The sequence below is a fragment of the Ciconia boyciana genome, chromosome 10 (genome assembly GCF_034638445.1).
Source record: "Ciconia boyciana chromosome 10, ASM3463844v1, whole genome shotgun sequence".
Classification (NCBI taxonomy): Eukaryota; Metazoa; Chordata; class Aves; order Ciconiiformes; family Ciconiidae; genus Ciconia; species Ciconia boyciana.
Genome location: NC_132943.1, coordinates 7,505,272 through 7,517,429, shown reverse-complemented (window position 1 = coordinate 7,517,429; position 12,158 = coordinate 7,505,272). Strand labels below are relative to the sequence as shown.

The 12,158-nt window shown below is 39.4% G+C and overlaps 1 protein-coding gene across 10 annotated transcripts in view; it reads left to right on the top strand.

The window, feature by feature from the left end:
* The window catches only part of THSD7B (thrombospondin type 1 domain containing 7B), a 336,629-nt gene that overhangs the window by 181,745 nt on the left and 142,726 nt on the right, over window positions 1-12,158 (top strand). For all 10 annotated transcript variants that reach the window (XR_012044320.1, XR_012044319.1, XR_012044318.1 and 7 more), the window contains 3 exons: window positions 2,102-2,293; window positions 5,792-6,026; window positions 8,787-8,902. Coding sequence is in view for 7 of the 10 variants with exons in the window: in XM_072874423.1 (XP_072730524.1) it covers window positions 2,102-2,293; window positions 5,792-6,026; window positions 8,787-8,902 (543 nt within the window). In the remaining 3 variants the exon portion in view is untranslated. The remainder of the gene's footprint in view (window positions 1-2,101; window positions 2,294-5,791; window positions 6,027-8,786; window positions 8,903-12,158) is intronic.

Sequence of the window (12,158 nt, the reverse complement as noted above, 5' to 3'; positions counted from 1 at the left end):
CCAGCATCCCATCTCATCCCTTCTTGTTCAGAAGCCTGTCGCTGACTGTTCGTGTGCTTCCCTGTGAGTGATGGGAGAGGAGGACAGATGTTTTACCCTCCTTCACCAAAGCATATAATTTCTTGATGCTACTGTACCATTGACTCCTAAAATCACGCCTGCCCAGGATGCCCTCATGTTATTTGCCGCCGTACAGACAAGCTGTCAAAATGTTAGCAGGGATTTTGACGCTAAAATGACTTGGGAAGACAGCTGGAATCAGGCTTACAGGTTTATTTGGGGTTTTTACATTGTTTTTCTCTAAAGATAGTTCTCAGGATTATGTGAGCATCCAAAGCAGCAGTGGTGATAATGGGCTAGTCGAAGTGAATGATGGATTAAGCTTGGTTTGCAGGGGTGCCAAACTCAGTACTGATGGGGCTTGTCTGTAGGGAGGGCGTTGGTCTCCATTTTCTTATTCAGCAGACTTAAAATAGTAGTGCAAAGGCTGGGCATATCGAGCCTTTCCTGATGAGCGTAGACGAGTGCAAGGGAAAGGGAGCATAAAAAGAAAGTATTTTTAAACATATCTTGCAGTCTGATTGCCTGCTAGATTCTCCGTTACTTCTCATAATATGCTTGAAAAGTTTTATTTCTGCCTCGAGGGTGATGAGCCTGTCTTCATTTAGGGATGCAACTGCAGATAATACCACTGTGCTATTGACAGTTTTATGTACTCTCGCTAGCAGCCTGCCTCTCTTATTTACTCACTCGTACATGTGTTGCCTTGCAAAAGCAGTGCAGTTTTCTCCCCTCCTAGTTATAATTGCATCCTGGGCCGCCTTGTTACAGAGCCTGTTCCTGTAGTGTCAGGTGAAAGAGCCAGTCGTTGCCATTATAAATTTTAATTTTTTTTTTCCTGCGTGTAATTGAGCCTGGATAGTCATTGTGTTTTTTCCTAGATTCATAATTAAAGAAACCTCAAAGGAGAGCTTTGTAACTATTATAAGGGCAAAAGAGGAGGTAACATTCAGCTTGACCTTGGTGTTTATAAACAGGTAGATTTGAGCTTCCAGAAATTTCAGATTTGTAGCTGAAAATTCATGAAGGTCTAGAAACACTAAGCAAGAGAACAGTGTAACAAAGTCAGTCACATCTGTTCGTCACTTGAATTATATTCATAAGACATGGAATTTGGTACCAAAAGAGTTATGTTTTATGAATTTCTATGAATTATGATGTCCTCATAAATTCTGTGCAATTAATAAAATTCCTGGATATTTAATTTGTTATTTTAAAAAAATTTCTATGTTATTTTGCTTTTTACAACCAATAGTTCCATGTGTTGGACTCCATACGACGTCCCTCTTGCGTGCTTTGTTTTGCTGCTCATTCTGCCAGCTGTTCTTTTGGTTGGTAGGTTTTTCCTCACCTGCCCTAATGTCCTACTATTTTGTTGAAAGGAGTTATGGAAAGATCCTTCTCATCGGGGGTATACTTTGGTCCAGGTCTCTTGGTTCATCCCCAACAGGAAGTATGTCTTCCGTGGATGGGGGTGGTCCAACGGATCCATTAGTTTGGATCTCCTAGTTTTTGGGTGAGAAGCTGAGTCAGAAATGGTGCATGGCTAGTTCTGGTGAGGTTGCAGGAGAAAGACCAAAACGCCTATTGGACACTTCTGTAGCCTACAGGAAGAAGAATATTGCCTTCTGTGGGGACCTGAACAATTTGTGTTGTGGATAATAGGTTCTGTAGGTGGAGATTGAGGGAAAATATGGGTCAATTGTCATAAATTCTGTTGATAATTGATATTACAGCTTTTTATTGATTGAATTATCTCATTCCTCGTGCTTGCTTGCTTTATAAAGTGGACTGCAGCCAAGATGTCACACACAGAACTTGAAACACATTTTTTTCTTTTTTTGCTTTTCTGAAGAAATACTTAAGTCAGTTGCTCAAGTATTACACTTTCAAGCCTGAAGCCTTAGCATGTGTTCTTTTGTAGCATATTCCTCCACAGGCAGACAGACGTTTGACATAAAGTTAGTCTGTTTGATGCAGACTGTGGATATTGAACCAAGTTCAGCCTTCCTCCATGCCTGTCTTGTCTTGTTTGCTCCAGGTGAAGAAGTACCACATCACCTCTGCTCAGAGCTTCCCCGTCCTGAGGTTGTGGCTTGTGAAATCCCTTGCGCAACGGACTGTGTCATCAGCGAGTGGTCCCCGTGGTCCCCATGTTCCCACTCATGCTCCAGTAAAAATGCCGAGGGCAGTCAAAGCAGGAGTAGGTCCATCTTGGCCCTTCCAGCCGAGGGTGAGTGGTAAACGTTTTGGATTAATTGCGGTTTGTTCGTTTAATGAGTTGATTTGTATTCCTCAGCCAACCTGTATTTAGACCAGGGCTAATCCCAATACTACAGCAATGAGGAGTAATACTTAATACTTGTTTGTACTTTATGCCTAGCTACTAAAATACCTTTATGGGCTTCAGTTAATGCATGTGTCACAGAGAAATTCTGTCACACTTCAAAATTATTTACTTCAGCCTATGAATTATTGTCTATCATGGGCCAGTCTGGGTGTGAAGTTACTTCAGGAGAGCTACATCCTATACTAATGAAATTGCTGCATGACACAAACTCATCATGCAAGTGTCTTTATATAGGAACGTATTAGTGGCGATTTAGAAAATAACAGTGAGCTGTGAAAAATGAGGAAATAGAAGAGGACCTGTTTACTTTATTAATGCAGACCTAGAATATATTGACCTTGTTTTTCTGTTGGAGTAAGTAAATAGCTCTTGATGAACATATGATTTTCTCTGGATCTTCATGGACACATCATGCATCTGGATTTTTACGTATCAACATCAGTGATACAACTATTTACACAAACTATTTGTATTAGAAGTATAGTCTCCTAACTACAATTACACATATAGTAATTCATTTATGTGTTGGTTTATCACACAGGATTTGAATGATATCACATCAAGTGCATAAAAACTCATAAGATGTGAGCAGGTCTAACCGACCAAAGCCTTGTTGACACAACAAAAAATATCTACTGTTGTCAGCACTATGTGCAGCTAATGCAGCAGCAAAACACTTTTAGATGCAAATCTAGTCTAGGACAAGCTCTGTTAAGTGCTGTTTTGTAAATTATCATTAAAGCCACCTACTGTTTCTGAGGCAATGTAAGAACTTGATCTTGCACACCCTTACTCATGTGAATGGTCTGTATTCACATAAACATCTTTATAAGCACTTGCAAAGAAAATTGGGACCCTTCAGGATGAAAACTGCTATATAATTGTCGACTGAATGATAATAACTACTACTAAAAAAGTCTATGAGCTAGAGAATAATTAAAATGAAAAAGACAGTTGACTTCATATTTTCCATGGAAGTAGCGAAATGCAAATAACAGATAAACATGGAATTATGAAAGTGAAGTGTTGAAGTGAATTCTGGAAGTACATAAGCTCAGTCATCTCAACCTGAAACACACTAAACTAAAAATGACGTGCTTTGAACTGAATACTTTAAGTTTCTCAGGAAGGAATAACTAACTATTAAAATCAAACGCCCCAACTTTTTCTGTACATCTTTAGCAATGAGTACAATGGTTTGCTAAGCAGAGTCAGACATCTGCATACAGATACATAGTTATTGATTTGAATTTGTGGAGAGTGGAAGTGGATTTAATACCATTATGACTGCAATACTAAGGCAATGTTATGTTACCTGCTTTCTCTGACGCTTTCATACTCAAGCTCACAGCTGAGCCACCAACTTCTACAGAGCTCTGGTACCTTTGCAAGTGACATTTCGTTTGTCCTCTGTCAACTGAGGCAATGTTGGCTGTGTCTCTACAGTCTGAGGACTTCTGGGTGACAGGCTGGATGGCAGCCCACAGCCTGACTTCAGTTCAAACCCTTGGGTCCTTTTCTCCAAGCTGTTCACCGCATCCCACAATATGATAACCAGGAGGCTGTTGATGAAACTAGAGGGGCTTGGTTTAAATCGGGTTTTAAAAGAAATGTCTTTACACAGCAAACTTCTGAAACTTGGTACAAGAGGAGAATGTGGAGGCAGGCAGTCTCAGCAGGTTTAAAACAGATTAGAGGAACTGGTGAACAACAGGTCTATAAAAGGTCCATAAATGCCTACTAAAAGGGCTAGGCAGTGGCTTGCTCTCCTGCTTTCCTTGTACAGAAGTTGTCAGTGAACTGCAGAAAGTGGCCAGGCTCTTGTGCTTTTGCTAAACAGCATCTCCTGCTTTCAATTTTGCAGACAGACTGCTAGGTTGGATGGACCAAGTGGCATTCCTTATGTTTTTAAGTTAAAACTGCCTCGTTGTTACTCTCCCTTGTTTAGGAGAGCTTCGTTACCATGGGTATTCTTGGAAAAAAAAAACCTTAATTTTTCCCTGGGAAGCTCAAAATTTGAGTTAGATCTTTTCTTTTTATTTTTTCTTGATGGACCGGGCATTTTGCCATTTGCTTGCTACATTTTTTTTTTACATGTGCTCAAACACACAAGAGCAATAAATGGTCTGCATTTTTCCTGCCAAGTCGAAATCGTCAGGAAAGTAAGTTACCTGGGGCATTTTCTACTCCACCATCTACTAAACATGTCTGAGACTGAACACTATGTGGAACAGTCTATTTTCATGAAAAGATGAATGGTAATGTGACGTGATTATCCAAATCAGCGTGCTGAGAAATTTCTATCCCTCTCTCTCTTTTCTCCGTGCTGTTGATTGTGGCCGTTTGGGGTCTGAGAAGGCTCAGTCCTGCGAGGCGATAGGTGTTCCTTTGAGGAGCAATATGCCTTCATCTCCTGTGGATTTTAGTAGGGCATAAAGATGCTCTGAACCTCATGGTATCTGGCTCCAGCGCTTCAGTTCTTTCAAAACCTGTAGCGCTTCTGCCATGTCACACACTGCCAGATTCTCCCTCCTGGAAGAGAATGGTTTTGATTTTAGTCATTTTTACTTCTTTCTTCCTAAAACGACAGTGCTTACTCTTACAATTTCACTGTATTACTCCTTAGCTTTTGAGCGATGAACATCTGCCGCTTTTATGGGATAAATTCAGGCTGCTGGCTAGAGTGTTAAAGCTTCTGGGGAGGCTGTTCAAACTCCTGTACTTTGTGGATTTATTACACATTGTTGACAAAGTGCAGTAGCTTAGCAAAATCTTTGCACACCAATTCGAAGGATGCTGCTTCAAAAAAGTAAAGACTTTGTATTCAAAACCTAGCTTTCAAGTTTTGCCCCCTTGTTTTGCAGGTGTGGGTATAATTTGATACATTCCTCCATCGGTACGGTTCAGCACCCTCTACAGCTCAGCTCTTTAAGGCAACGTGTGAACAGAGTCCGAGTATTAAAAAGAGATGTTCCTCCTTGGGAAATTAGCAAGGAGAATGAACATAAAAATAACGCTTAATTTGTCTTTAAGCCTAATTGCATGTTTGCTGAGTGATACTGGCATTTAAATGGAATCAACTTGGCTGTGTGTAGGAGTATCAATAAGGTAACTCAGAAATATGCTTTGCTTATTTCTGTTTCCATTATGAGTTGGAATACAATTTTATGCAAGGCTAGTTTAATGGGGAAACAATATTTTAGAAGGTTGTTATTGCAACCATAAAGGTCAACAACTTTATTTAAGCTTTATTTATTTATTTTTTTAAATGGGAAAAAAAAAGATATTAAGCAAACCTCTAACACTTTTATTTATTTTTCCGTGTCTTCCTTTTGCCGCATGCAGTAAGATAAAATATGGTGTTCTCTTGACTCTTTTCAGGTGGAAGAGCCTGTCCTCCTGACCGAGCCCTGCAGGAGCACCGTGCCTGTAACGGTCACCCGTGCGTGCATTTCTTCTGGGAAACTTCTCCCTGGAGTCCCTGCTCTAAAGATGCGCTGGTAACTGCGCTCAATGCAACCATTAATTGGAGCGGAGAAGCCGCTTGTGGAGTGGGCATACAGACAAGGAAAGTCTTCTGCATGAAGAGCAGTTCTGGCCAGGTCACACCTAAAAGGTATTTAAAGAAAGGTTATTAGTGGTTATTTGTAGTTACAATGCATGACATATGAAGGCATTTTCAGCTAGTGTAGGGAATCTGCAGCTTTGACAATAATTACATTTCAGGACTAATTCTCTAGCTACTACTCCATCACTATTGTGAAAGGTATGCTAATATGTGACAAAAATAAATAGCTAGCCCATTTTTAATTTTCTGTGTAAATCCAAGCAAAATGCATGTTTTTAGTGGTGTGGATTTTTTGCTGTAGCTCCTCTGTTATTCTAATTTACAGTTTTCTGCAAGTATTTTTCCTGAAGGACAGGTGTGAGGAAAATATAAAGTACATCTGAATATAACTTTCATCAATACATTATTAACAATGCTCTAATAAAATAGAAAAAGTAAATAGAGTTTGCATTATATTTACACCACAATAAGGCAGAACCATATGTGTGATCTATATCGTTCAGTTGATTTATATAGCTTCTATAATGTGATACTGACACAACAAAATTATGTATTCTGCAGTACAAATATTCTGAATTTTGCTTTGCTTTACTTAATGAGGAAAATAAGTAGCACAGATGTTTTCCCTAATATCAAAAAATCAAGACATTGCTAATTATTTTTTGCACTGTTAATGAGTCTAGAGACTTACAACCAAGTTTCATTTCTTATTGTAGCTCTCAAAACAATCCTGTTCGTATAAGCAGACTGCATTGATTTCAGTAGTTAATTAAAATTCTTGAGGTTAATGAGATTAATTAAATAAAAGGAAAGAAATTTAGTATTCATTTCTATCTAAAATCCATTGATATGCTGTAACTTTACCTAATTAAACATATTGTTTATAGAGTTATATAATGTCTAAAATAGTTGTTTGTCCCCTCCACTTTTGAGATGGTGAAAGGGGAAATGGAACTGAAGGGGGTAAGTAAATCGTAGAATCACAGAATCAGAGAATGCTTGGGATTGGAAGGGACCTTTAAAGGTCATCTAGTCCAACCCCCCTGCAAGAGCAGGGACATCTTCAACCAGATCAGGTTGCTCAGAGCCCCGTCCAGCCTGACCTTGAATGTTTCCAGGGATGGGACATCTATGACCTCTCTGGGCAACCTGGGCCAGTGTTTCACCACCCTCATTGTAAAAAATTTCTTTCTTAAATCCACTCTAAATCTGCCCTCCCTTAGTTTAAAACCATTGCTCCTTGTCCTATCACAACAGGCCTCGCTAAAAAGTCTGTCCCCGTCTTTCTTATAAGCCCCCTTTAAGTACTGGAAGGCTGCTATAAGGTCTCCCCGCAGCCTTCTCTTCTCCAGGCTGAACAACCCCAACTCTCTCAGCCTGTCCTCGTAGGAGAGGTGCTCCAGCCCTCGGAGCATTTTCGTGGCCCTCCTCTGGACCCGCACAGAATTTCACAGAATTTCAGTGGTGTCAGGATTTCAGTGGACATTCAGAATGTCACAGGATTTCAGTGGACATTCAGAATATCACAGAATGTCATAACTTCAGAATTTCACAGAATTTCAGTGGACACAATTTCAGTGGTGGAAAAATCCTGTGAAAATAAGAGATTTGTGTACTGAGGACTTCAGAAAGGGGCTCTCCTTGGCTTTGATGTCATAGCTTCAGTGCTGTGATGTTCCTCATGTAATGGAAATGGCTGGAGCAGAAAGGACTGTTGAGTCCTTGAAAAAGCTTCTTATTGAAATTGTTTCTGTTGCTGCTGTGCTGCGTATTGTTCTTACGGTGATAATCGTCTTTAAAAATACAAAACCTAGACCTCTAGAAGTCTCTAGGAAGGTGGTTCTAAGTGAAGGAATAAAACCTCCATGTTTCAGAATTACCTCGTTACTGCGGGGGAGGGACTGGGCTGGGCTGGTGCTGGAGGGGGAGGGCAGCCTTCCTTGCAGCAGGCACCGGCTGTGGCTATATTGTATTTTATGTTTGAGTTGATGAAAACTGACCCAAAGTAATGTTGGGTTTAGAACTGCTGTGGCGAAAGTCTACCGTTAATATGGTTTCAGAAAGGGGATACGTTATGTAAATAAATAACCTTTGTGTGTTGGCATACTGATTTTTTTTTTTTTGTATTCTGCGTTTTTCCTGATTTTGTGAAGAAATATTACACCATATCTGAAGAAGGTGCAAGGCACAGAAAGCCAAATAAAACTAAAATTTTTGCAGAAAAATATTTCAACATCTTCTGTTAGATAACAAAAATCTGCCCTCTAGGATAATCATGCTTAATGAGAAGACATGTCTCTTCGTATTTATTTTCTTTTGAATTATACCTCTAAGTATCTTATTACTATCTCAGTAACAGCATGACTTTAAGATTTATTTTCTTTCCTAGTAGGGTCTAATGTGGTGTATTCCTCTTTCAAATGGGGTAATTTTGGCTTGCATGCATTACTAAGTATTTTTGAGTGATCTTTCTAAATAATAAAAATTAAAAAAGAGTAATTCCCTTTCTGCTCCCCCATTTGAAATGCAAGGTCTGCCTGATCCCAGAAAATTATCCCTTTTCCACCCTTTGAGTTTTTAAATATTAACTGTCTGTCTCTGAAACTTTTATTAGTATATGCATGACATTTTTCATTTAGGAGTTAAAAAAGAATTAAAAAAAAAATCACAAAATGAGGCTTGCTATGAGCAGAAGTGATATCTTTGTTATGGCAGTATGCTCAGAGCCCTGTGAGAGTCTTAGGAGTAAAATATTTCCCTGTAGTTTCAATTTTTTATTGTATTTTATCTTTGTATTTGGATCGATAGATGTCCAGAGTCCATCAGACCTGAGACCATGCGGCCATGTCTCCTCCTCTGCAAGAAAGACTGCCTTGTTACGCCTTTCAGTGAGTGGACTCGCTGCCCAACAGCATGTCAGCCTGGTAAGCCTTTAAGAAGAGGTCAAAATTTGTGGAAAAATGAGAGAATTGGCCTAGAAACGTGTGGAGGTTGTAGTTCACGTCAGTCTAATAATTTTTAGGGCGTTCATCTGAATGAGTTTTGGATTTGGGGTGTTGACACTGATGTTGTTGGGGGGAGGGGGGGTTGGAATCCTCGTGAGCAGATTTGGAGATGTAAGTTCTCTTTACCTGGAATAAATTCCTTCTGGGCTTCTGCCTTCAAAGTCAGAAGTCCAAGGCCCCAGTGTTGTATGGCTATACATGGAAGTGTTACATTACATGAAATTTATTTCTCTTGACCAACCTAGATGTATGTACAGGGTTGTGCAAATAACCCCTGCGCTTCGTGGTTTTTCAAGGACCATACACGTCTTTGATCTAGTTGGTTAGCTTTTGGACACTAGTTCAGCAAAGTTTCTTTATTTTGACCTAGTGTTGGTTTTTGTGACAATTTTGTGTGTTTCATTAATTGTTCAGATGAAAGCCTTCTCAGTTATCAGAATATTTCATTTTTGTTGGTGGCTTCCTTGCCCTTCAAAGATTTTCAGTGGATGCTCTAGTTATGCTCTAGGATGTCCTTGTTAGAGTTTACAGGAAAATGAGTTGCTTTCTAAAACAGTGAATCCTGTTTTAATTAGGAATTTATTTTTAGACTTTAAATGAGCTGCGTATGAAGAAGTAGAATAAATTACCTGGTAAATTACTTTGTTTATTAAATAATAGTCTACAATTAAAATGAGAAGAAATTAATTATTTAACCTCCTTGGCAGTGTTATCACTTTAATATAATTCTAAATTAAAACTTCTTAGTTGGGGGAGTTTGCTTTTTGCTAGATCTGTTATTGATATGGCTGCATTGCAAGATTATTTTTTTTTAATTTGCATTAAGCAATTAAAACCTCAGCACAATAATGAAATTTCAAAACCACTATACATATGTGAGTTTTTAGGGGTTTGGGGTTTTTTTATAGAAAAGTTGTATTTAATGAAAACAGTATACAGATGGTGAATTACTAAGCAGATCCAGCAGGAACAGGTATTGCCTGGCAGATTTAAAATTAAATGTGTACCGGCATAAGATCAGAGCTTAGACAAACATGCAATCACTAAATCAGGTTTACACAGAACTTTACCAGTTAAGCTGTTTGTAGTTTACCTGAGAAAATGCGTCCGACTTTACTATCTAACAATAAAAAAGCTGACATTTTCCCTACATTTAAATGTCATCAGACAACAGGCTGTCTTCTGGCGAAGGATTATCTCATACCTCAGAAGTGTAGACAGCAGTGAACTTAGGGCAATAACAGATGGACGGACAACATAATTCACAAAAGAAGTGCAATTGAATCCAAACACCTGTTGGTGAGGCAGGAACAGGGAGGTTGTTGCAAGTTATTGATTCTCTGCCATTTCAGATACTTAAAGGTGACAACTGTCTACCACAGTCTTCTATAATATATCTGTTTTAATGGGTCTTTGAGGATGAATTGAAACAAGAATGAAAGAATCAATAAGGAGGTTTCAGAATACGATATTATTTGAATGAGCGGCATGTAGATTTTCCTCTGTCACCTCCGTACCTGGTGGTGAAGGTGTCCTGGGGAGGTAACCAACTTTCAGCATGGATGATGTGCTCTCTGGCCTGTCAGCATAGATTTAAAATGGGGAGATTAAAAAAAGCAAACACTTCACGATCATCTCCCTCCTGAGAAGAGATGGTACCTATAAGTACCTCTCCTCTTCTGGGCAATGGTTGTCCAGGGGGAAGGTTAGAAATTTCGCTGTTGTTTAATTCTCTGAACAAGTTTACGTGAGATGTTAGGTAGTAACTGTCCAATCTATTTCCCCATGCCTTAAATCAGATTTGAAATGAGATGGGGTAAAATGGGTAAAATACATGGCATGCCACGGTAAGAAATTCCAGTGACCTCTACCTTGTGTCAGACAGTTTCTGTCAAGGATCTGCCACTTCCAGTTCTCATAAACAAACACTCAACCAGAGTTGGTCAAAGTTAAAGACTTATCCCTTCAAAAGCTCTTACCTGCACAAAAATACTGAAGATGGCTCTGATTTTGGTGACTAAAATCTTGGAGAATCTGTCCTTATTATTTGGGTGCTCAGAGTCTTGTGGTGACCAGCCTTTGCCTTTCCATCTGGTCAGGAGCAAAGAGGATGAAGCTGAATGTTTTGCATACTTGCCTGTCACTGTTTGAGGCATTTGGACAATGCCCTTAATAACATGCTTTAACTTTTGGTCAGCCCTGAATTGGTCAGGCAGTTGGACTAGATGATCGTTGTAGGTCCCTTCCAACTGAACTATCCTATTCTATCCTACTCTATAAAAGCTGGACCAGCTATTCTGTCAAGGTACAGCAGACTTTACAGTAGTGAGAAAGGACTTTGTCCCTCATCCAGCAACGGTGATCCACCTTTCTGAGCCCTGGGCAGGGTACCAGCGAAGCCATGGGGGACAAATGCAGAGGAAGCAAAGATACAAGAGCAAGGGAGGAATGAGATGAGTGGATTGATAGGAGGAGTCGTATGGGTCTGTAAGGAGAGGAGACTGGTGGGACAGGGAGGTGGGAGAGGAAGCAGAGGCAAGGCACCCCCAAAATTCTCAAACGGCATTATCTGAGTTACAAAGTCAAGGATACAGAAGTTAAGATTCTCTTGAGATCCTGAGGCTTGATTTTTTCAGGAGGGCAAGCAGTCATAGCCATGCTTGAAATCAGCTGAAGTTCAGCTTTAAAAGGACAGTCCTACATAATGCTAATACTCTGGAAAATCAGACTAGAGCAATTTTAAATGAGATATAAAAATTATGTTCATTAACATTTGTAAGGAATGCTGTAGAAAAGCCAATGAGGAAATTCAATTTTGAAAATGGGGTTTGAATAATGTGCAATAAATGCTGAGGATAATTTAGTTTCTTGAGGTGAAGAAAATTACTGTGGGAAGCTCATTTAGGTTTGGTACTGATTAATAGGAAGGAAATGGCTAAGATTCTAATGGTGGTAGATAATTTAAATGAAAATCATCACAAAGTGATAGAGTTCACGATTCTTAGAAGGGAAGGATGGCAATATCAGCAAGACATTTAAAAGGCAGACTTCAAAAAACTCAGAGAATTGGTAGCTATACCTCTTGGGAACATGTTCTATGCAGATGGGAGTGTAGAAGACCTAGAAGCTATCAAGAAAAACTGTATGAAGGGCTGAAGCCCAGCTGGACTCTGCT